Below are 25,207 nucleotides of genomic sequence, written 5' to 3'. Positions count from 1 at the left end.
CAGTTGGGGTCTAAAAAGGAAGCTTCCATAACATGTAGTTTAAATAACTTTTAAAGACTCACCTGTAGGCTTAACTGAATAAAACCCAATGGCCTCTCCTTTCTTCCACAGAATCTTAGCGTAATCAGTACTGCTATGGCACAGGAATGGTATCTCATTTCTCTCCATTTCCTGTTTTCTATAAATAATTCGATTCAGAACATACAGTACCACTCTCTCCCCAAGAGTTCTCACCTGGAAAGAGAGTCAGACACAGGCACAACAGTTATGATATGCATTCAGAGATGCTATCCACCTTGCTCCCTGCTTCCACACCTCATACTGGCATGCACAAAGCACTTTAAATACACTAATAATGATTTCTTAAACTTATCATCACAGTAAAAGTGATGATAAGAGTAACCATTCATGCCAACAACAATCCATTTCTATAGACACAAAGGCATGGACATAGTGCCTCTCAGCAAAATTCTAAAACAGGAAAAACTAATTTCCAACGTACCAATGATCTAGCCATCTCTTCCTTAGCGCTCAACTGTTTTGTTTCTGCTACCAGCTGCCCAGACCCAGGCTACCTCTACTGCTTCAGTTCTTTTCACCCCATTCCAGTCTCAATATTAAATAAAAAAGAAAAAAAGAAAAAGAAAAAAGAAAAAAAGAAAGCTTCCTGTTATCCTCTAGATCTTTAAGAACCATTACCTTACTTGATGAGGAAATCCATAATTATGTTCCCAGGAAAGGAATCTCTCTCATTTTTTCCAGGTAAAATGTTCATTTAACAGTCATGTCTATAGTTAGACAACTATAAGAAACACCCACCTCACCCCACATACATACCCACAGACCCTTCTGCCAGATCAGATGAGTGATGACAGTGGTACCAGGCAAGTCTGATAAAAAACAAACTTGGGGCAGTCACAGAATGGAAACAGAGCCTCACTTCCTACATGCAGGGTTACCTGGTCACAGGGACCACTCACCAACTTTCTGACATCAAACAATGGGGTTTTCCTCCCACAGACATCTTTCACCACTAAAAACAAGAGTACATACTACCCATAAAGTATTTCTCCTCAAGTCTCCTTGAAGAAAAACAAGAGTGCCCTATAATTAGGTGAGTGAAGAAAAAAAGCATTAATGCATATACCAACACTCCTCTCAAAACTAAACAAAAACCCTTAACTATACTACATAGTAGGAGAGGTCAGATACCAAACAACACACGAAATGACAAAGCTCACTTGCTTTCCAGGCAACCCATTCCTTCCTTGAACAGCTCTGACCAGTATATAATTCTTCTTTATACTGAGGTGACTATAGCCAAAGACTGTACTTTGATACTCTGGAGCCATACAGTCTAAAAATAATTGAAGAGAGCCATGACATTCCCCTAAATTCCTACCACAGGAACATAGGAACGAATGAAAGAAAGGACTGATCTAATGCAATTTTGGGTACTTTTGCCATTCCAGTTCTCACTCTTGAAATGCTCCAGATCCTTATCATCTCTCTTCCCACTGGGGCTTGAAGATACTACAGACATAAACACTGAAGATACTGTTATAACAATCGGGCTTTGCTATATAAACTTCAGTTCTTGTATTAGCTTTTTTGTTTACCTTCATTTTACTTCTAATTAACTAAAGCCCAATCGTTTTCATATGTGTTGTTTTAGCTTATTCTTCACGGTGTACATGTGCAGTTATTTTTTTGAACCTATGGGTAATTACTTTTCATCATGTTAGATCCTCTTTGTTTCTTAATTCTGCCTTTCAGAGCCTGGTTCTCCCATTCAGCACTGTGGCATGCAGAATTCAGGTCATCTATGTCTTCCTCGAAGGAAATGAGAAGATGGTGACGAGGACAGAAAAAAAGGGACAAAGCCTGGAAGTATGCTAGTGAGGATCTCCCTTCTATTCCACTGTGTAGAGCACTTGAATAGACCACCTGAAATGGGCCTACTGATAGGCAAGGTTCCTGGTCAGTCTCTCCTAGAGGCAGAGAACCTAAGCAAACACACGGAGGGAACTAGGTTTTTCTCTACCCTATACAGAAATCGGAAGCTGAAGCCAATACAGGTAACTACCGTTCAAGTAACCCATAGAGACTCACTCTTCATCACTCAATTCTCAGATACATTCAGAGCCACATAAAACTGAGGAAGCCCAATCAGAGTACCAGCTTTATCAAAACAATGAAACTTTAATCATCTAATACAACCTGGTCATACTAAAATGGAGAAGTGCTAAATAACTTTAAGAACTATCAATGTTTAATGGGAAACAAACTGTGAAATGGCCTCATAAGAAACACTTTTAAATACAGGATCTTGTTACCTGCTTAAGCCCTTCTCTAGAAGGGACAGATGTTTTCACAATATCATCAATAGCCCACCACTGATCAGCAAGGTAAAGTGCCACAGCTAAAAATAGAATAAATGATTATTAACATTTAAGTCTTATAGCATACAATATTACTATTTGATAAGGTTTATACAGATAAATATATCTACACTGTATAATACAAGGTGGCCCCATTTATTAAGCAAAAAAAAAAAAAAAAAAGGTACCTGTGAGTGAGTCCTCAGGTGCGAAGAGAGCAAGAATTTTCTCAGTCTGATCTCCACCATAAAGAGGTACAAAGCCTACATTGGACAGGCTAATAGGAATCTGAAATGACAAGTGAGAAAAGATTAGTGAAAAGTCTATTAAGAAAATATAGGACAAAAACAACATGCTTCTACCAAAATATTAAACTTTTCCTACATTAATGCTAATTATGTAATTTCATAGAAGGTATTTCTCGTGTCAAAAAATTATATCAGAGCGTCCGACTTCAGCCAGGTCACGATCTCGCGGTCCGGGAGTTCGAGCCCCGCGTCAGGCTCTGGGCTGATGGCTCAGAGCCTGGAGCCTGTTTCCGATTCTGTGTCTCCCTCTCTCTCTGCCCCTCCCCTGTTCATGCTCTGTCTCTCTCTGTCCCAAAAATAAATAAAAAACGTTGAAAAAAACATTTTTTTTTTTAAAAATTATATCAGACTTCCCTTTTGGAAGCATTTTATTATCTTCGGGGACAAAAAACTGAAGTTTATTTCAATAAATATTATTATTGTACATTAGCCACAGATACGAATAAAAACAAAGGCATGATATGGTACATATAAACTCATTAAAAAAACGACACTAGTTTATTATCTGTTACACAATTTCACGGGGAAAAAAAACTCCATTTTTAAAAACTTTTTTTTTTAACGTTTATTTATTTTTGAGACAGAGAGAGAGACAGAGCATGAACGGGGAAGGGGCAGAGAGAGAGGGAGACACAGAATCGGAAGCAGGCTCCAGGCTCTGAGCCATCAGCCCAGAGCCCGACGCGGGGCTCGAACTCATGGACCACGAGATCGTGACCTGAGCTGAAGTCGGACGCTTAACCGACCGAGCCACCCAGGCGCCCCAAAAAACTCCATTTTATAGTAAAAGACATCAGACAAGTAAATCGGTTTTTCCAGTGAGATACATGATACTCTAAGATTTGCCTATCTTCATTAATCTGACCATAATTCCCCACTTACAGATGATACTACAATTCAGATAATTATAAAATACTGGTGCTTTACAAGAAGAGACTTTAAAGAATCCCTTAAACATCACTTACTAGAAGAAAACTACAAGGCCTATAAAGGTTAGAGAATTTGCCTACCATCTAGTTCACAGTGAAATTCTAACAATTCCAAGTCTAATTATCTTTCTTTCACAATATATCATGCTTACTAATTAGAAAGCTTGATTCTAGTACTTTAGGAAAAGGAAGATCTGTGGTACAAAAATGTGCAATTTAGTGTTCTGATTTTTCTTTCTTAAAAACCTTCTGAAATCACAAATTCTCAATCTAAATTTAGTCAGCTCAAATCCCATAACCAGTCTCAGAAACTGTTACACAACTTACATATAATTTTAAAGGCATAATATAAATATTAAGCAATAACCTGTAGAGTGTGTTTTTTTAAAACTTGATCATACTGCTATACTAACAAATCAATATTTATTCACTTTACTCAAAAGCCTTTTGATAAAAATTTCAAAAGTGAGTAGTTAACATTTGAAAAAGTAAGCAGATACGATTTCACATATAAACTCAACTGAAAAGACTGATAACAATCACCTTAGCACACCTTACCGTGATATTGAGAAGAGAAAAACGTTCAGGGTTTTCAGGGTCGCCACACCTTAGATCTGACATGTAATCTTCAGCAGAATTTTCCAATTCTTCATGACTGCAATTATCCAGCATATCCACAGGGAATGCCATCCTCTTCAACAAACAACATGGAACAAATGTTTCAGAACACGAAATGTTACCTTTCTTTACTCATAGAAAAAAAAATTTTATTGTAACACCACACTTCAAGGAAACTTCATTTTCACTACACCAAGACAGACAACAATTTGAGCCCACTGATTGAAAATGTATATCAAGGGGCGCCTGGGTGGCGCAGTCGGTTAAGCATCCGACTTCAGCCAGGTCACGATCTCGCGGTCCGTGAGTTCGAGCCCCGCGTCCGACTCTGGGCTGATGGCTCAGAGCCCGGAGCCTGTTTCCGATTCTGTGTCTCCCTCTCTCTCTGCCCCTCCCCCGTTCATGCTCTGTCTCTCTCTGTCCCAAAAATAAATAAACGTTGAAAAAAAAAAATTTTTTTTAAAAATAAAAAAAGAAAATGTATATCAAACAATAAAACTTTTAAACATTCATTTGTAGTAAAGCAAGCAATGAAATAGAAATTAATCGGGGCACCTGGGTGGCTGAGTCGGTTGAGCGTCTGACTTAGGCTCAGGTCATGAACTTGCGGTTCACGAGTTCAAGCCCCATGTCTGGCTCTGTGCTGACAGCTCAGAGCCTGGAGCCTGTTTTGGATTCTGTGTCTCCCTCTCTCCCTGCCCCACCCCCACTCATACTCTGTCCCTCAAAAATAAATAAACATTAAAAAAAATTTAACATGGGGCGCCTGGGTGGCTCAGTCGGTTGAGCATCTGACTTTGGCTCAGGTCATGATCTCGCAGTCTGTGAGTTCGAGCCCGCATCAGGCTCTGTGCTGACAGCTCAGAGCCTGGAGCCTACTTTGGTTTCTGTGTCTCCCTCTCTCTCTCTCTGCCCCTCCCCCGTTCATGCTGTCTCTCTCTCTCTCTCTCTGTCAAAAATAAGTAAATATTAAAAAAATTTTTTTAATTTAATACAAATAGAAATTAATGAATAATTCCTTAAAATGATAAAAATATATTTATACAGGCATAGGATATACATATTTACATATAAACACACATGCATATATCATCCTATACCTGCCAACATTTAAGCCACTGTAAAAGGACAAACACATAGGAACTTTTGGGAATAACAAAACTGTTCTACAACTGGATTATACTAATGGTACAACCCTACAAATTTATTTTAAAAATCACTGAATTGTACAGTTGCAGTAGGTAAACGTTACAGCATGTAAATTACATCTCTCATATATATAGCTATTAAAAAAAGAAACCAACACTTTAGTGGGGAAACACTAAAGCCAAGAAAAATAAGGACACTACTACTATATAAAATTATATAGGTATCTGTCAATGCAATTAGATGAGAGAAAGCAATTAAGGCATAACAATTCGGGATGGGTGTGAGGGTTGCAGCAGAAGACTATTGCTACCTCAATTTGCAAATAATTTATTTAATTGAAAAATCCCACAGAATTAATGGAAAAATTATTCCAAATAATACGAAATTATAGTCAAATAGCAAGATATAAAATTAAACATATAAATCAAGCCTTCATATTTACAATAACCACTGGTAAAAAAAAATAATAATGGAAAAAAATGAGTAAAAATACAAAATAAGATCCCATTTAAACACCAAAAATTAAAATAGGCTTAAATTTAACAACAATAAACAACAGGAAACCTATTTAAGTCTAAAACATTACTATAAGAAACAAAGTGAACAAACAGGAAACACAAACCATATACTTAGAAAGGATGCTTCACCACCAAAAAGGTATTAGTCCTCCCTAAAATAATCTATTAATTTAATGGAATCCTAATGAAAATACCTTTAGGGTTTTATTGTTTCCTGAGGGAAAACAAGTTATAAAGTTAATTAGAAGGAATAAATAAGCAAGAGTAGCTAGAAAAATCCTGAAAAGGCAGAGCAATGATTGGAGAAAAGTATGAACCCTGTCAGATACTAAAACACATAGTTATCAACAATAACCAAACTACGGAGAGAGCCCAAATGTCCACTGACTGATAAAGAAGATGTGGGGTGGGTGGGCAGGTGGCACACCCGCATAGAATGGCCTATTACTCAGCCATCAAAAAGAATGAAATCTTGCCATTTGCAATGACATAGATGGAGCTAGAACATACTATGTCAACCAAAATCGGACAGAGAAAGACAAACACCATATGATTTCACTCCTACATGGAATTTAAGCAACAAAACAGATGAACATATGGGAAGGGAGTAAGAAAAAAAAAAAAGGGAAACGAACCACAAGAGATTCTTTAACAATAGAGAACAAACTGAAGGTTGACGGAGGGAGGTGGGTGGGAGATGGACTAGATGGATGATGGGTACGAAGGAGGGCACTTGTGATGAGCAGTAGGTGTTGTATGTAAGTGAGGAACCACTGAATTCTACTCCTGAAACCAATATTGCACTGTATGTTAACTAACCAAAATTTAAATACAAATTTAAAAAAACAAAAAAGTTATCATAAAACTTTTTAGGGGCACCTGGCTGGCTCAGTCAGTAGAGCACACAACTCTTGATCTTGAAGTTGTAAGTCCAAGCCCCATACTGAGCACAGTCTACTTCTACAAACTAAAATAAATAACAAAAAGGGGTGTCACCTAGCTGGCGCAGTAGATGGAGCATGTGACTCTTGATCTCAAGGTTGTAAGTTTGAGCTCCAACTTGGCTGTAGAGATTACTTAAAAATAAAATCTAGGGGCAACAGGGGGGCTCAGTCAATTAGGCATCTTTTTTTTTTAACGTTTATGTATTTGGGGGGGGGGGTGCAGAGAGAGGGACAGAGGATCCAAAGTGGGCTCTGCACTGACAGCAGAGAGCCTGACATAGGGCTCGAATTCACAAACCATGAATTCATGACCTGAGCTGAAGTCGGATGCTTAACTGAGCAACTCAGGTGCCCCAGCCATCTGACTCTTGATTTCGGCACAGGTAAAGATCAGGCCTGCTGAGGATTCTCTATCTCCTTCTCTGACTCTCCCCTGCTCATGCTCTGTTTCTCTCTCAAAATAAATAACCAAACATGAAAAAAATAAAATCTAAAAAAAAAAACAACAGAAAAAAGCACCATACTATCAAAACATTAAACAATGTGATGCCAAGCATATGAATAGACAAACCAATGTAATAAGATATGGAAATATATCCTAATACCTATGGAAACTGAGTATATGATTAAGGGGAGCTATTTCAATCAGAGGGGGGCAAAGTTTTGAATGAGGTAGTATTATTTCATTGGTCTTAGAGTACGTTTAAAACAGACAATTTTGCCCATCTTTGAACTTCCTATATCTGAAATCATACAGCAGGCTCTTTGTTGCATTAACTCTCTTCACTCAACATTACTTCTGTATGAAACATCAATATTGTTGGTTAGACCAGTTAATTTGTCCCTTTTATTACTATGTAGTGTTCCATCATACCAAATACAGTTTGTTTACCTATTCTACTACTGATGGACAGTTGAGCTACTATGAATATTTGGGTATGATTATTTTGGTAGGGATACATGCACTCATTAGTGTTAGGTCTGTATACCTACAGTGACCAATCTTACTAAAATTAAGATGAGCAGACATATGCATTCTCACGTGATATGACAAGAACACTGGACCCAAATCTAACCAAGCCATTAGACAAGCATGAAATGAAACCTTAAGTATGCAGCCATCCATATTTAGAACTCAGTTTCTTTAACAGAGAATGGAGTTTAAAAAAAAGAGTGGAAACTGATGTAAATTAAAAGAAATTTAAGAGCAGCACCTGGGTGGGTCACTTGATTAAGTGTCTGACTCTTGATTTGGGCTCAGGTCATGATCTGCCCCTCATCAGGGGCATTATAAATAAATAAATATTTATTTAAAATAATAAATAATATAAATAAATAAATAAAATAATAAATTTAAAATAAAAAATAACTCCATTATAAATAAATAAATAAATAAATAAATAAATAAATAAAGGAGAGAGAGAGATAAATGAAATAAAAAGAAAACTTAAGAGACCTGTCAGATGCATTGTGGAGAGGATGCTTATTTGTGTACTCTTTAAAATCTCCATGATAAAAAGTTAAATAAAAACTTAGAATCTACATCATATACTGAGCTACCAGTTCTTTTGTTTTTATTTTTTTTTTAATGTTTTCCTTTTTGAGAGAGAGAGCGTAAGCGGGGAGGATCAGAGAGTGAGGGAGACACAGAACCTGTAACAGGTTCCAGGCTCTGAGCTATCAGCACAGAGCCTGACGCAGGGCTCGAAGCCCCGAGTGGTGAAGTCGACGCTTAACTGACTGAGCCACCCAGGCACCCCTGGAGCTACCAGTTTTTAAAGGAAGTATAAAGTTAGTACAGATAATTTTGTTTCAAAATTTTCCTATTTTATATTTACCCAAAATAAAAACTGAAGAGCAGAACTGCTCTATTTGTCAATAACTTCTTCAGTTTTGATAAAGGAAAATTTAAAAGGGGAAAGGCAGAAGAAAATCAACTGAGAAAATAGAAGTTACTTTTCCCTGAAGTGACCTTCAGATACGTTTTATCACAACAAAAGTATTAGTAGCCAAGAACTGAATATCTAATGGAAATTTGAGATAAACACATAAAAGACAGGACACATACAGTAACAATTATATATAATTAATTTTTCTGAAGTTTGAAGATATGAGGATAATGAGAACTTACTTTTTTTTTTTTTTACCATAATCTGAAATCTTGATCCTAAGAACTTTAAAACTTGGTGCACATATGACTGGGAACCTAATTTTATTCAAATAATTTGTTATTTTATTCAAATAATGCTGTATATTTATATATTTAATCAAACTGATTTTTAAAATCAAAACCTAGAAATAGAACACACCAATTCAGCCCATCTGTCAGTAAATGTAAAAGTCTAAATAAAGGGAGAAAGCAAGATAAATTTGTGAAACTATTGACGAAAGCAATGCCACAAGATTTCCAGCCAATTTATAAAAAGGAAAAATAAATCTAAAGATTTTAAGAGAGTCCAACCAGGAGCCTATATATAACTAAGATGGTGGAGTCTGAATGGGGCGCCTGGGTGGCGCAGTCGGTTAAGCGTCCGGCTTCAGCCAGGTCACGATCTCGCGGTCCGTGAGTTCGAGCCCCGCGTCGGGCTCTGGGCTGATGGCTCGGAGCCTGGAGCCTGTTTCCGATTCTGTGTCTCCCTCTCTCTCTGCCCCTCCCCCGTTCATGCTCTGTCTCTCTCTGTCCCAAAAATAAATAAACGTTGAAAAAAAATTTAAGAAAAAAAAAAAAAAGATGGTGGAGTCTGAAAAGGATCATAAAATAAAACAGCAATACTTAAGCAAGCTTATTTGTTAGTTTGAGACTATCTTTTTATCTCTGTCAAAGTCAGTATGTAAAAGCAAACTAAGGAAATACATCATTACATTCTATAGTCCAATCTAACTATTCTAATGAAGATTAAAATTTTAGGTCAAGCTAAAAACACAAAACAAATGGTCAATAGTAGATGAAAGACACATAATTAGGACACTAGTTAAGAGAATGTGTAACTGTTTTTACTTACTTGTAGACAAGATTCCAGCTTTATATCCATGTAAAGCATTAAGAGATTTTTGTTTAAGTTTATTTATTTATTTTTGAGAGAGAGAGAGAGAGAGAGAGAGCGCGCGCGCGCAAGGGCAGAGACAAAGAGGGGCAGAAGATCCGAAGGTGGCTCCGAACCTACAACAGAGCCCAAAGTGGGGCTCAAACTCACAAACTGTGAGATCATGACCTGAGCTGAAGGCAGACACTTAGGCAACTGAACTACCAGGCACCCTAAGAGACATTTAATGGTCCATACCACTGACTAGACAATGCTCAAGAAAGATTACTATTATACCATTTTCCTTAAACCAACTCAAAAGACTCTGTTGAAAATTAGCTACCAGAACAAGCTATGTATGAATGAAACACATTTAAAAATTTCATTTGCTGGGGGCACCTGGCTGGCTCAGTAGGTGGAGCCTGTGACTCTGGATCTCAGGGTTTTGAGTTTGAGCCCCTTGTTGGGTGTAGGGATTACTTAAAAATAAAATCTTAAAAAAAATTTTTTTTAAGAATAAGAATAAAAATTTAACTTGCTAACAGTAATTAGAATCTGAAGAATCAAACAGGGGCATCTGGGTGGCTCAGGTGATTGAGTGTCCAACTTTGGCTCAGGTCATGATCTCATGATTCGTGGGTTTAAGCCCCACATCGGGCTCACCGCTGACAGCTCGGAGCCTGGAGCCTGCTTCAGATTCTGGGTCTCCCTCTCTCTCTGCCCCTCCCCTGCACACGCTCTGTCTCTATCTCTCTCTCTCTCAAAAATAAACATTAAAAAAATTTTTTTTAATAAAGAGTGAAACAGAAGTTAATGTTTGAAGCCTGCTACCAAAAACTTATTTACAAGTTTAGATTTAGATTTAAAGTCAAGACAAAGAATACAAAATGGACACAGAATGAAAAGTAGTCTTGACGGGACAGCAAGTTTATAGGTGATTTTCTTTTTCATCTGTTACTATGCTATGGTTTTTAAAAGATTTTAAGTGCTAATGTCGTGTTTTAAATGCAGTTTTTTGGTTTCATTATACAAAAGACAACAATTCTATCAAATAGGCAAAGGAGGTGATCTGAATAAAGAACCCAAGATTATAGCCCGGAATAAGACAATTTTAACGTTTATTTATTTTTGAGACAGAGAGACACAGAGCATGAACGGGGGAGGGTCAGAGAGAGGGAGACACAGAATCGGAAACAGGCTCCAGGCTCCGAGCTGTCAGCACAGAGCCCGACGCGGGGCTCAAACTCACGGACCGCGAGATCATGACCTGAGCCGAAGTCGGCCGCTCAACCAACTGAGCCACCCAGGTGCCCCCGGGAATAAGACAATTTTAGGGCAATAACCAGTCTTAGAAAGGGCTTAGTTTCTCATCTAATACGGTTCAGGTAAAAGTCATGTGTCTGCCCACCCACTAGTCCACAGCACAATGAGACTGAAACAGGTGCCACTCTCGGTGCCATTGAACTTTCCTCTCGTGTTGCCCAACCTTCAATAATTTGCATACCACCACGAACATTTCCCCCAATGTGTTAAGTGCCTACATCGCTATTCAATATATTTCTCAAGTGACTTCTTTTTTTCTTTAGTTTTCTTTTTTATTAGGTAAGCTCGACACCCAATGCAGGGGCTTGAACTCTTGACCCTGAGAGCAAAAGTCACATGCTCTACCAACTGAGCCAGTTAGGCGCCCCCCAATTTGCTTCTTTAAAAATACACATACCTCTCATCCTATTTCCTCCCCTCTGCTTTTTTTTAATTTAGTAAAACATGCATAGAAAATGCAGCATTTTAACCATTTCTAGATTTACAATTCTGCAGCAGTAAGCACTGCAGTAAGCATACAACACAGTTGTATAAACATCACCGCTGTTCATTTCCACAACTTTTTCATTATCCCAAAGAGAAACTATGTACCCATTAAACAATAATTTCCCATTTCTTCTTTCCCCAGCTGCTAATAACCACCATTCTGTTACCTGTCTCTATGAATTTGCCTATTCTAGGCAATGCAATAACTGTCTCTTAGCATTTGGCTTATTTCACTTAGCACAATGGTTTTAAGGCTGCATGTTGCAGCATACATCAGAATCTCAAGCCACTTTTTTAAGAAGTATTTTATTCACCCGTAACTATAAAACCACCCATGTGATAGATCGGATTACACGTTTTCCTATTCAGCATTAAAATTTTTAACTACCATCATTTAAACATTCACCTCAAAACCACTTAAGAGCATCTCCTAAATCACCAGTAATACATCAGCACATTTTAGAAAACACTGCACTATAGGTATAGGACTAAAGACAAGCACAACGTGACTCAAGTGTAAAAACAAATGTATTACCTTTCATTCTTAAACCTTTGTAGACTACAGTCTTTAAACAGAAAAACATTGCTTCTGGGCATATTATTATTATTAGCCAAAGATTATTCATACACACACAAACACAAAATGGAACAATCATGTGTTCCTGTAGTCCTACAAGTTAAATACTCTGAAATTTGCATAAAGAGCATTACTGGGGAGAGAAATTTTACTTACAAGTTGTGATTTCTGAGTACAGTTTAAAAACAACCATAGTTTCATAGTTTTTAGTATGAAAAGAATTAGAACGTATTTCTCTAATTCCAAAGGTGCATATACATACATACACACACACACGTACACCTCTTCTAAAATGTTTTTGTGTTGCAAATCTCTCCTTAGATCCATTACTTTTATTACTGCTTGCTTTCAGTGTTCAATTTTATTGGCTAAATAATCACCTGATAGTATTTAAATGAAGACAGAAACTATTATACATCAGTTGGTTAACAGCAACAGGTAATATTTACTGAGAAGGGACCATATACAAGACTTTAAAGAGAAAGCCACAGCCACAATGGATATATAGTGAGATATTTCTATCAGCTTCGATCTATACATGAAGAAACGTTCTGTTTGGGGCTAGAAGAATAGGTACAATGAGACATGCCTCCCAATACAATTATTTTTATTCAATATTCAAAATCATATTTGTCATGGTTATAGGAAAGCTCCTTTGGAAAAATACTGCAACAATTATCTTGTTATTAAGTCTTCTATTCACCTATTACACCAGAAAGAGCAATTGGAATTGGAATTCTATGACCCTGGTTCCTGGGTGAGCTCTGCCACTAGCTAAGTCAGTGACCCTGGGCAAGTTACTTACCCTCTTCAGGCTTCTGTATTCTCATTAGTAATGTGATGCAACTGGACAGGATAATCCTAAGGACCTTTTCACCTCTAAATGTTTGTAATTATTTAGAAAAAATACTGGTTAAGACTTTAAATTACTAGCCGTATGGCGGTTCTGCTACAGTTTAGAGGCAAGAGAAAAGTGGTAAAGCTCTAGACAGAGATATAGGTTGCTATGATAAATCACTCACTTCTCCCTCTTTTTTGTTGTTAAGCTTCTGTTCTATGTTACATAACTGTAAAGCTGTCAGATCAAATTTTGTCAAGCACTTTATGCTCTGCCCATGAGATAAACCAAAAGGGCTAAATAGGTTCTACATGAATGAGAAAGCTTAGTGTTGCCTTAAGCAAACTAACTCATCAAAAAATTTACGCAGAATGGATAATGAAGTGTAAAAAGTGTCCAAATTAATTTATAAATTAAGCAAATGTTATGCTCATTAATCCTGGCTAACTTGTATAAAAACACAATACAAATACCTCTTACGTAAGAATTCTAAGATGCCCATCAGCTACTTCACATCCATCTTTTAATAATTCTACCCCTTTTCCCTAAATTATTACATAACTATTTAAAAGAATGAATGTTCTAAGGAAGAAAATATGAAAAAGAAAAAACAAATTGCTACAATTGTGATGGTTTTCCCTATTTAAGGTTAATCACCAGATGTCAAATATACACTTTAAAAGGGGGAATGTATTTTCTAAATTCAGTTCCTAAATTCCTTCAAAATTCTTATAATTATTTTTACTTGGGGGCTTTAGGGCGAAAGGAATATAAAAAAAATATGGACATTTTACAGGTGAAAGAGTTCTTAGAAAAAAAAATAATTATCGCAACCAATCCAAGTCATGATCCTGTTTCCCCAACATTGAAAATAGGTTAGGTATCCAAGCAACATAATCTGTAATGCTCTCAACGTTTTACACAAAAAGCCTGTTCCTGAGCCTTATTATGATTCTTCTCTTGATTCTTCCCTTTTTTCTAACATCCTTTTCTTCCCTAACTCACCTAGCCGCTGTACATTAGCTCAACAATCTCTTTTTATTCTTCTCTCCATCCTGCCCTACACAAGGCTCTAAATCCTACATTAATCCTTCTCCAGTGTTAGAGCTAAGGTTCTGAACATGACAAAAATGAAACCAGTGAGCAAAGTGCTCCAGCTATCAAATCTCAGATAGCCTCAACACTGTGCACAAATCCATTTCTGTCCTCTGAGAAAGGAAAAAGATTTGATTACCTATAGGTGAGGACTGTCCGCAAGTTTATGGTTAATGGGGCACAAAGTTAAAAAGCATTCATACCTGTTGCTTGTTTTTATTTTAAGTAGGAAGCAAAATCATCTTCTGAAATAATCGTCACTGAGCCAACAACGGACTGTGTGCCTATTCTATTCAAAACACTTCCCATGTATTCCCAGAAATAGTTATCACAAACCGATGAAGTGAGGAATTTAATCACCTTCACTTGCCAGATGAGGAAACTAAGCTGAGTAGCCTGTTCAAGGGCACACCCTAGTTAAGTGGCAGAACTAGTATTTTAATCCAGGCAGTCTAGCTCTGAGGCCTGTTCTTTTTATCACAACGCTGTGTCTAAAAGTAGAGCCTTTTAGGAGTCCTATTGTAGTTAAAGATTGATTGCATATATCAGGAGAAATATTACTAGTTTTCTTTCTAAGAATTAGTTCTCTCTTCATATCTAGGAAGACTGTCCTAGATCTAAGAAATCATTTAAACATGAAAATGTAATCTCTCTTGGGTGCATCTAAGTGACAAGATTTGGTGTACGTACCTGCATCCAAACTACAAGGGAGAGAGAACGTGACTGGAGTGGGGGGGGGGGGGTGTGCATATTCTATCCTGGGGAGGCAAAACAGGACTCTTGGGCTGAAATAAGATTCATAAGCAAAAATGAGTCAGAACACAAAATACTAAATTTTACCACGCCCAAGAATGGATACTCAATTCTTAACTATCAGTACATTTTGAGCAAGATATAGAGAGAGCTGGGGCACCTGGGTGTCTCAGTCGGTTTAGCATCCCACTCTTGGTTTTGGCTCAGGTCTGATCTCATGTTAGTAGTTCGAGCCCATCGGGCTCTGTGCTGACAGTGCAGAAGCCTGCTTGAGATTCTCTCTCTCTCTCTCTCTCTCCCTCTCTCTCTCTCTCTCTCTGCCCCTCCCCTGCTTGCTAGCTCCCTCTCTCTCTTAAGATAAATACTCAAAAAAAGTAAAACTACTTATACTGCTCAGATACATATGCAAAGAAATAGAAATCACCTGTAACTGAAGCTTCCACTTGAATGACTACATGTTTACTGCAAAAAGAATAGATTTGCCTCTAGAAGATGCCAGCAGCTACCCCAGTACCTCACCTGGATTCTGTTTCTATCTCACAGAAGCAATTTACAAAACTCTGGGAAGGGCGCCTGGGTGGCTCAGTCGGTTGAGCGTCCGACTTCAGCTCAGGTCATGATCTTACAGCTAGTGAGTTCGAGCCCCATGTCAGGCGCTGTGCTGACAGCTCAGAACCTGGAGCCTGCTTCAGATTCTGTGTCTCCCTCTCAAAAATAAATAAGTAAATATATAAATAAACAAGTAAAAAGCTCAGGGGGAAAAAGCACAATAAGAAGGATTTAAATAAATGCACCATAAAATTTTGCTTTCATTTCAACATGAGACAAACTAAAATCCTTTGACCTAGCTTCTTTACCACGTAACAGATCTAATTTTATAACGTCTCATTAAAGTTAGCAGGAGTCTGGCACAGTAAAACTCAAGGACACGAGCAATTGTTAAAGCAATTGTTAAAAACAGGAGTCTCAACAAAATGCACAATGTTGTAGGTATCTTTGACATAAAGTATCACAGAAGCTTATCTCATTTAAAACCATAAAGAAGACTGATGTTTTCACTTCAAAGAAAATACACCTAGCCCAAAGAAAAGGCAACAGCCAAACCAAACCTGGTGTTTAATACTGGCATACAATTTAGGAAATATGCTGCCAAGTCACAATCACCACCCCAGCCCCTAATACTTTCACTACACAACTAAGAAACGTAACCAACGGTTGCCACTATGGGCAGAGGAGCATACCAACTTGGAAAAACAGCGGATTCGGGACCACAGGCTACCCACGCCTCTTTCCCTCCAGGCCTCTCCAACTCTGCACTTCCATCCGTGGCTCCATGCACCTGTTCTCCCACGCCTCCTGCAACCTCAGGTGGGTTTGCTTACCCAGATGAAGTAAATTGTTTTCTTGCCTCTCGTGGGCAGCACACCCAGGAGAAAAAGAGGTAAGTGATAGTAGGAGCCTTCCTGTGTAACTTCGATCCATGTTTACTAAATAAATGAATAAATGAACGACTGAACAAAAGTTTGTGTAAACAAATCACACAGCAGTACCAGGAGGAAGCAACGCTACGGCTGAGACATGTACGGCTCTGAGGCGAGATGAAAAGCTATCCATGGACCTTCAACAGATAGAGGGGAAAACCCTCTAAAAAGACGGAGCATACTACATGGAAGCCAGAAAGCATGTTGAAAATGGCGCGTTGGATTTACCAAGAGAATTGAGGTATATTAGAAGTAGTGGTAGAAACACAAGGAAAATAAACCCCGTACAGAACATAAAAGGCTAAGAACACCAGACTAAAGAGTCTGAACTTTATTTGGGATGCAGGAGGCAATTTAAGGATCTTGAGCAGGAAAAAGACATTTAAGTCAGACAGTTGCTCCCACAGCTTTAGGCTATGAGATAGGTAGGATAGATTAATAAAAAGAACTAAAGGAGACAAGTAGAGAAACTCCGACAAGTACCTCACGCATACTTCTTTTAGTATACTTACCACAGGTTAATGTGATTTTTCTTCATCTGGACTACCAACCTCAGAACCCCAGGGAAGCAAAATCCACCTTTCGACACATGAAAAGTGGGATGGGTAAAATTATCTACTGCCTCTTCTGACCAATAACTTGTGTCTATACCTGATTACTTGGAGAAAAAAGACAGGAAAAAATGTCTTAATTTACAAAAGGGTAGTATCATCAAAAATTCATTTATAATTATTTTTTAAAAGTGAAATGTGCGGGGCGCCTGGGTGGCTCAGTCGGTTAAGCGTCCGACTTCGGCTCAGGTCATGATCTCACAGTCTGTGAGTTCGAGCCCCGCGTCGGGCTCTGTGCTGACCGCTCAGAGCCTGGAGCCTGCTTCGGATTCTGTGTCTTCCTCTCTCTCTGGCCCTCCCCTGCTCATGCTCTGTCTCTCTCTGTCTCAAAAATAAATAAACGTTTAAAATAAATAAATAAATAAAAATTAAAAAAATTTAAAAATTAAAAAAAAAAGTGAAATGTGCTTCCTGATGATGACAGAACTACCATTTATTGTTTGTTTGCCTTTCACCAGGCGTGAGCTTAACACTCTACACATCTTCTCTCACTCATTCCTCCAAAAGACCCTCTAAGGCAGATATTCTTAAGTCTCTCAATTAGGAGCCTCAGGTGTGGGGAAGTTAAGTAAGTTGCCCAAAATCATACAGCTATTAAGTGGCAGTCAGACTCTAAACCTACGCAATCGGTCTCCAAGGGATTTAACCTGGGGGCCAGGTTCCCAGGTCGAGACAGAAGGCCAGTATGACCCAGGATGTATCTGATCGCACAAATATCACAGAGTACATCAAACATATTGTTTAGTCCCTCTGTAGGAGGAAGATTTTTTAAATCTTGCAATATTCTCTCTTCAGATGTTAGATGCACTGTCTCCAGCATTTTTATTTTTTTTTTAATTTTTTTTTCAACGTTTATTTATTTTTGGGACAGAGAGAGACAGAGCATGAACGGGGGAGGGGCAGAGAGAGAGGGAGACACAGAATCGGAAACAGGCTCCAGGCTCTGAGCGATCAGCCCAGAGCCCGACGCGGGGCTCGAACTCACGGACCGCGAGATCGTGACCTGGCTGAAGTCGGACGCTTAACCGACTGCGCCACCCAGGCGCCCCTGTCTCCAGCATTTTTAAATGGTTACTACACAATACGAAGCCAACCTTTTTTTGTTTTGTTTTGTTTAATAAACACATATAAAGAGAGTCTCTGCTTTATTCATAATCAGAAAAACGCAAATTGGGATCACAATTAAATACCATTTTGTACCATTTTAGATTCTCTGTCTCCCTTTCTCTCTGCCCCTTCCCTGCTCATGCTCTCTCTCTCTCTTTGAAAAATAAACACTAAAAAAGTGGTACCATTTTGCACCCACTAAATGAGCAAAAATTAAGAAATCTATTCGTATTTTTTTAAGATATCTATTCATATTAAGTGTTGGCATAGGTAGTGAATCAACAGGACCACTTAAGATACACTGGTAAGAGTGTAAACGGGTTCAAATACTTGAGAAATAATATGGTATCATGTGTTATGTTGCACAAGTATACAACCAGCCTAGAGACAGCAAAGTGTTCCAGGAAGCATGCATGAAAATGTTCTGAGCAACTCTCTTTGCAATAGTAAAAGAGAATAATCTGAGAAAAATCTTGAGAATAATCTGTTAGGATAGTGGATAAGTCATGTAGTCAGTGCAGCCACATCTCACAATGGGCACAGAAAGTTAATGGTGAGTGAAAAAAAATTCAGGCCTCAGAGAACATAAATCCTATGAAATATCTTTTAGAAATTCAAAAATAAGAAAGCCAACTGTTTGACAAGTTAAAAACTAAATGGGAAACACAAAAACTGACAAAGTAAAATGCCTACTAAATATTTATTTAATTACTATACAATAGAGCTAAAGAAAAAATGAAATTCACTAAGTGGCATTATAGTTCTTAAGTTATTCGTTGCTGATGGCCAGAGACAAGTAAGACCTTGAAATTTAGATGACAGTAGACTCAAAGTGAACCACGAGCAAGTTTTTCTTAAGTTAAAGCCAAAAAACCTTAGAATGGTGCTTCTTTATTAAGGTTATGACTATCCAGATCCACAGACGGAAAAGTATCCCTGCACTTTTCATGGGTCAGACAGCATCCACTGTTTTTGATTCCACTCGGATGATCACATTTTAAGAAAAATCACACTGAAAAACTGGAATGCCTGCAATGGAAAGCCACCAGGATGGCAAAGGATCCAGACACCATGGTACAATGGATGAGGAACAGGAATGAGGAGAAATTAGTGAAGGGAAGTGTTGGGGAAGGGAGGCCAAGAATGCTGCCCTTCAAATATCTGAAGAGTCAATACCCAGATGAAAAGGTAAGAGTTATTTGCCTGTATCTAAAGGGTAAAAAGAATGGGCCATGCTAACAATAAACGCTAGCCACAAGTGAATTATACCATATGAAAACACAGCCAACTAGCTCATCAAAGACTACTGTTAGTTATGGCTGGCACGTTCCAACACAGGACAAGGGAAACTTTTCTCGGCCCTTCTGCAGCTACAGGTACAAGAACATCCCTGTCTCCATCCAAGCCAGTGTCAAAGTTCTGGAAAGGAGGGCCAAGAGCCCACAGACTTCAGCTGAGTGGTCATTTGTACATGAAACTGTAAAACCATATAAATCATTTTATAAAACTATGCTTTTTTTTGGCCATTCTAAGATACTCAGATATAAAAAGTTTGTATTCTCCAAACAAAACTTATTCAGAATCACATCAATTTCTTTTTTATGGTTTACAAAATATTATCGATAAATCTCAGTCTTAAAATTAATTTCAAGTACTTTTATTTTTTTTAATTTTTTTTAGAGTTTACTTTTCAAAGAGAGAGAGAGAGCATGAGCAGGGAAGGGGCAGAGAGAAAAGGGAGACAGAGAATCTAAAGCAGGATCCAGGCTCCAAGCTGTCAGCACAGAGTCCAATGCAGGGCTCGAACTCAGGAACTGCAAAATCATGACCTGAGCCAAAGTCAGACACTACCTACAGAGCCACCCAGGCACCCCTCAAGTAGTTTTAGATATGCATTATATTCTAAGGCCAAATGTCAAGACTTCAAACATGTGCTTGCTTTTTGGTAAATTTAGCTATATTTTCCATCATGAGCATAAATAATTAATAGAAAACAGGGCCACATTTAAAATTAGAAGACAGGTTCTGGGATGCCTGGATGGCTCAATCTGAAGAGCATTCAACTCTTCATCTCAGAATCATGAGTCTGAGCCCCATGTTGGGTGTAGAGATAACTGAAAAAAAAAATAAACTTGAAAAAAAAAAAGATACGTTCTTCATCTGGAATCCACAAAAACTACAAAAGGTTTAAAAGGCTTATACTTTATCCCATGCAGTACAAAATCTCCGACTGACAAGTGGTAGATCACAATTTTGAAAATGACGATTGTTGCCTTGAAACATACCTTAACAAAGTGTTGTACTGAACACAGGGTAAAAAAAGATAATAAAAGAGAGAAAGATGAGAAACACTGAAATTGGTACTAAAAATTATCCTAATTTCATTGATAATATTAATAGCTCACCTTTAGAAACATTATCACATTTAATTCTACCAACAACATTTTAAGACAGGGTCTCTTATAACTACCTTTTAGAAGAAGAAACTGAGGCCCATGTATCTTAAAAGGCAGCTAGAAACAGCAAATCCAGCTTTCAAACCTATTTGGCTTGAATTGCAGATTATTATACTGCCTCTGGATAACAACTACTGGTAAGTGAAGAATCAGAGTTAGGTCCTCAGGTATTATCAAACTTGAAAGCACTACTATGTACTGATATATGTGTAAAATATTTTAAACTATAAAATTAATAATACGGGGGGGGTCCTATTTTTTCAATTAAACTTTTTTTTAATTTTTTCTTTTTACAATTATGTATTTTTGAGAGACAGAGTGAGACAAAGCATGAGTGGAGGAGGGGCAGAGAGAGAAGCAGACACAGAATCCGAAGCAGGCTCCAGGCTCTGAGCAAGCATTTAGCACCGAGCCCGACGCGGGGCCCAAACCCATGAAACATGAGATCATGACCCGAGCTGAAGTCGGACACTTAATCGACGGAGCCACCCAGGCACCCCTATTAAACAGGTTTTTTTTTAAGTTTATTTATTTATTTATTTGAGGGTGAGAAAGAGAGTGTGAGCAGGGGAGGGGCAGAGAGAGAGAGGGAAAGAATCCCAGGCAGGCTCCTTGCTGTCGGCCCACACCCAACACCAGGTTCAATCCCACCAACCATGAGATCATGACCTGAGCTGAAATCAAAAGTCCTACGTGCAACCAACTGAGCCACCCAGCCCACCCTGCTATTACTCCTCTTAAGGCCTCCAATAACCTCTCAACTCCCAAATTCAGTGAATTAGTTTCATTCTCACCTGACCTTGATTCAGACCAAACCCAACTGACCATTCTACTGCTTATTAGTCCACTCCCCACCATCCCTGTCCATGGACAACACTCCAAACAATTCCATTTCTTAGTATTCTTCCCTCCTCAGTTTCTTTCGGCAACTGAACCCTCTCCACTGTACAACCCGTAAGTGCAGGGGGTTTCCCCACACACATACATGCAATCTGGCACTTCTTTTATTATTTTTTGGCACTTCTTTTTTAAAAATGTAATTTACTGGGGACGCCTCGGTGGCTCAGTCGGTTCAGCATCCAACTTCAGCTCAGGTCACGATCTTGCGTTCGTGGGTTCAAGCCCTGCGTCGGGCTCTACGCTGACATCTCAGAACCTGGAGCCCGCTTTGGATTCTGTGTCCCCCTCTCTCTATGCCCCTCCCCTGCTCATGCTCTGTCTCTCTCTCTCTCTAAAAAATAAATAAGCATTAAAAAAATTTTTAAGATAAAAATAATAAAAAATAAAGATTAAAAATGTAATTTATTAAATTGACTTGTTCCCGATTCATAGTTGCAAAACTCTGTGTGCAGTTAGATTTTAAGGAAATCTTTAACATTTTAATACACAATACTTCACTAGGGGCGCCTGGGTGGCGCAGTCGGTTAAGCGTCCGACTTCAGCCAGGTCACGATCTCGCGGTCCGTGAGTTCGAGCCCCGCGTCAGGCTCTGGGCTGATGGCTCGGAGCCTGGAGCCTGTTTCCGATTCTGTGTCTCCCTCTCTCTCTGCCCCTCCCCCGTTCATGCTCTGTCTCTCTCTGTCCCAAAAATAAATAAACGTTGAAAAAAAAAAATTAAAAAAAAAAATACACAATACTTCACTATAAACTCCATGAAGGTGAGGTCTACTTGTTTTCGTGTCCCTTTTTTTTTTTTTTTAATTTTTTTCATGTTTATTTGAGAGAGTGAGAGGCAAAGCACGAGCGGGGAGGGGCAGAAAGAGAAGGAGACACAGAATATGAAGCAGGCTCCAGGCTCTGAGTTGTCAGCACAGAGCCCGACACTGGGCTCAAACACTTAACCAACCCAGCCACCCAGGCACCCCTTGTGCCCCTGAAGATACAACAGACACTCTGTGTTTTTTGTTGAATAAATGAAAACACCCTTTGGTGTAGCCTAAAATTAACACCTCACTGGAGCAGGTAGTAGCTAAAAATGATACATATTTTTAAAAACATGTGATGAGTCACAAACTTTCTGGACAAAGAATAGGTGGGACTAAATGAGTAGTTCCCTCCTACAAAGCAGATAAGATCTCATACCAGCCCTGAAACCGAATGAGTCTAATTATTTAGGTTATCTTTAGTAAATTATCAGCTTTTCCCTGATTATTTTTAAACCATGACACCTTTTTCTTAATAAATTCAACCTCCAGTAATTTTGTTGTTGTTGTTGTAAAGAATTGTGAAATGCCCTACTACCAGTGAAGCATGCCAAATTTAGAACTTTAATTTCAGGGTTAGATAGACAACGGATCAGAAGCTAATGACGTGTGAAGAGAAAATCATCTCAAACACAATAACCATGCAATTCCTTTTTCATTTCAGATTCACAACATCTTAGAAATGGGAAGAACCATGATGGTTTTGTTTCACTTCCTAGTCAACTTACAATCCTTTCTACAGAACCCTTGACAAATATTTTTGCCTGAATACTCTGCCTGAATACTCAATCTTCTTAAATTCTAATTATCTTTAAAAAGAAAATCTCTGCATTTTTAGGCACATTACTGAACATAACACATGTAAGGGTTTGAAAAGGTTAGATAAAAGCTAATGGAGAAAAATATTGAAAGGCCTTTTTCCTTTTCAATTTCTCAAATATTGGTAACATGATGCTCAAAATCTCCAACTACATTAATTCAAACTGGAGTTAATAAGGCCAGTAGCACCAATTCAGTGAACCTCTGTAACCTGTGCATTTACAGAATTAATTTAAAGGTTCAGGAACTGTGTCTGGCTCAGAGCTGAACGTGCTGAGAGGAACAATCTCGTTCCCCACAGACCTAAGACACATCCAATCAGGGCACCTGGAACCCCTAGAAAACAATCGGTGCTTCCTTAAGTTTCCTAAAAAAACAAGACTCATCTCTCCATGTCCGAGGTCCCTGTCACCTCCATAATTCTCCTCCTGGAACACGTCATTTATGAGAGGCATGACATTTCTGCTAGGAAAGGCCCATGATATGGAATTACTTGTTTATAAAGAATTAATGGAAGTTTTCAACTATTCAAAAAAAGTTGAGAGTAATTTCATAAGGAGGGTGGCAATGACATTTTACTCTCAAGAGCATCTAATTATAAAACACTTTGTTTTCTCCAAGTCAAGAGTTAAGTCCTTTGACATATACTATACCTTTATTAGGAAATGATACCGTTTGTAATGAGTCTAATACTATTTTGGACGAATCTCAGGTGAGACTAATTTGAAACTTTTCAGAACCTTAAATCCACAGGTAAAGCACCTCTGGATACCATAATCACTCGTGCAGCAGGCTAGTATCACCAGTCATAACCTATTTCTAAATTCCCTAAGCCAATCCTCATCATAAATTCAAAAAGAGGAGGCTACTATGACACCTACAAGCTTTCCTTCAAAGACTCTTTATCTTTGTACTGTAAGTCTTACCACACATAGATGTTTCCCAGGTTCCTCTCACTATTTCATTCCCTGTCCAAAGCCCCACCACCCTCAACAGGAAAACTCGGTCTGGTCCGCAGACCAGAAAAATCTTTTCTCCTGTAGGAGAAAAACAAGCTATAGTTTGCAAAGATATCCGGTACACCTTACATGCTATCAATCTGCCAATGCAAGCATATAATAATACATGGTACAGATCTATTTTGGTGATTTCCCTCCGAGGCCCAAACGTGTGTATTACGCAACAGCCACCATGCCAGGTTTTAATCCCTGTCTGTGATGCACTGATAAAATACAAACGGCCCAAGTATAATCCACTAGGTACTCAAGCACATTTGCCAGAAGATAAATCAAAACAAAAATTACCAAATTCTGAGGAACCTTGAAAATGACAAAGTGCCTAACAGTTCTGAATACAATTACAACTTTTCCTTCCCGTAGTCTCTGAGTAACCTGCTCGCTCAGCCCCAACCCCCTCAAAAATCCTCACACTTGAGCATTTTAATTGATGTTTCCAAAGGATCTCTCCAAGGGGGAAGGGGGCCTGCATCAGGTGGTTATTTCAGAATCTACTCTAATAATCTACAATAACCTAAGATACCCACACCAGTTTCCAGAATCGAGTCAGAGGTTTCATCATTTCTCCCAAAGGACAATAATAGGAGTAAATGCAATCCAGATCCCCGAGGCATAAACAACCCAGGGCTCGATGCTTCACCCACCGATCTCCTGGGGCACAGGCCTCGAAAAACTGCACAATGGGCGGCTAAGAATTAGAACAAAATTGCGATGCCCTTCATTCTCGAAGAGAATCTATACAGTATCTGTTCCAGAGGTTCAATGCAAGGGAGGTGGGCAGAGCATCTCCGGAGGCCACCTGCGTGGCTGAACCCGAGCCTAAACGCCTCGGCGCGCCGCCTCACCAGGTCCGCTTTCCACCGAGCCAGGGCAACGGGCGAGCGCGGCCAGGCTCCAGGTGGGGCGCAGTGGGAGGGGAGGGGGCTCGGCACGCAGCAGCCGGGGAGCCAAAGCCGATCCCAGGCCAGCCAAGGAAGAAGGCGGCATTCCCTCACACAAAATGGTGGCGCTGACGCGGAGGCCCGCGCACCTGGGGACGCGCCACACGCCCCTCGGGGGACGCGGCCGGCCG

At 38.9% G+C, this 25,207-nt stretch overlaps 1 protein-coding gene across 6 annotated transcripts in view; it reads right to left on the bottom strand.

Moving 5' to 3' along the window:
- Nucleotides 1–25,207, bottom strand: part of FAM169A (family with sequence similarity 169 member A) — a 93,480-nt gene that overhangs the window by 45,800 nt on the left and 22,473 nt on the right. For 2 of the 6 annotated variants that reach the window (XM_040450850.1, XM_040450860.1), the window contains exons 3-6: nucleotides 4,177–4,311; nucleotides 2,570–2,669; nucleotides 2,337–2,422; nucleotides 63–234 (exon numbers count right to left, since the gene is read on the bottom strand). In XM_040450850.1, the coding sequence (XP_040306784.1) occupies nucleotides 63–234; nucleotides 2,337–2,422; nucleotides 2,570–2,669; nucleotides 4,177–4,311 (493 nt within the window). Of the gene's footprint in view, nucleotides 1–62; nucleotides 235–2,336; nucleotides 2,423–2,569; nucleotides 2,670–4,176; nucleotides 4,312–9,849; nucleotides 10,251–13,061; nucleotides 14,855–24,779; nucleotides 24,971–25,207 lie in introns of those variants that run through there. The other 4 variants (XM_040450872.1, XM_040450867.1, XM_040450840.1 and 1 more) reach the window with 4 other exon arrangements.

This window comes from Herpailurus yagouaroundi, unplaced genomic scaffold (genome assembly GCF_014898765.1).
Source record: "Herpailurus yagouaroundi ecotype Mexico unplaced genomic scaffold, PumYag 29, whole genome shotgun sequence".
In the NCBI taxonomy this organism is placed as follows: domain Eukaryota; kingdom Metazoa; phylum Chordata; class Mammalia; order Carnivora; family Felidae; genus Herpailurus; species Herpailurus yagouaroundi.
Note: the sequence above shows the minus strand (reverse complement) of the source record. Positions and strands in the feature narration are given on the sequence as shown.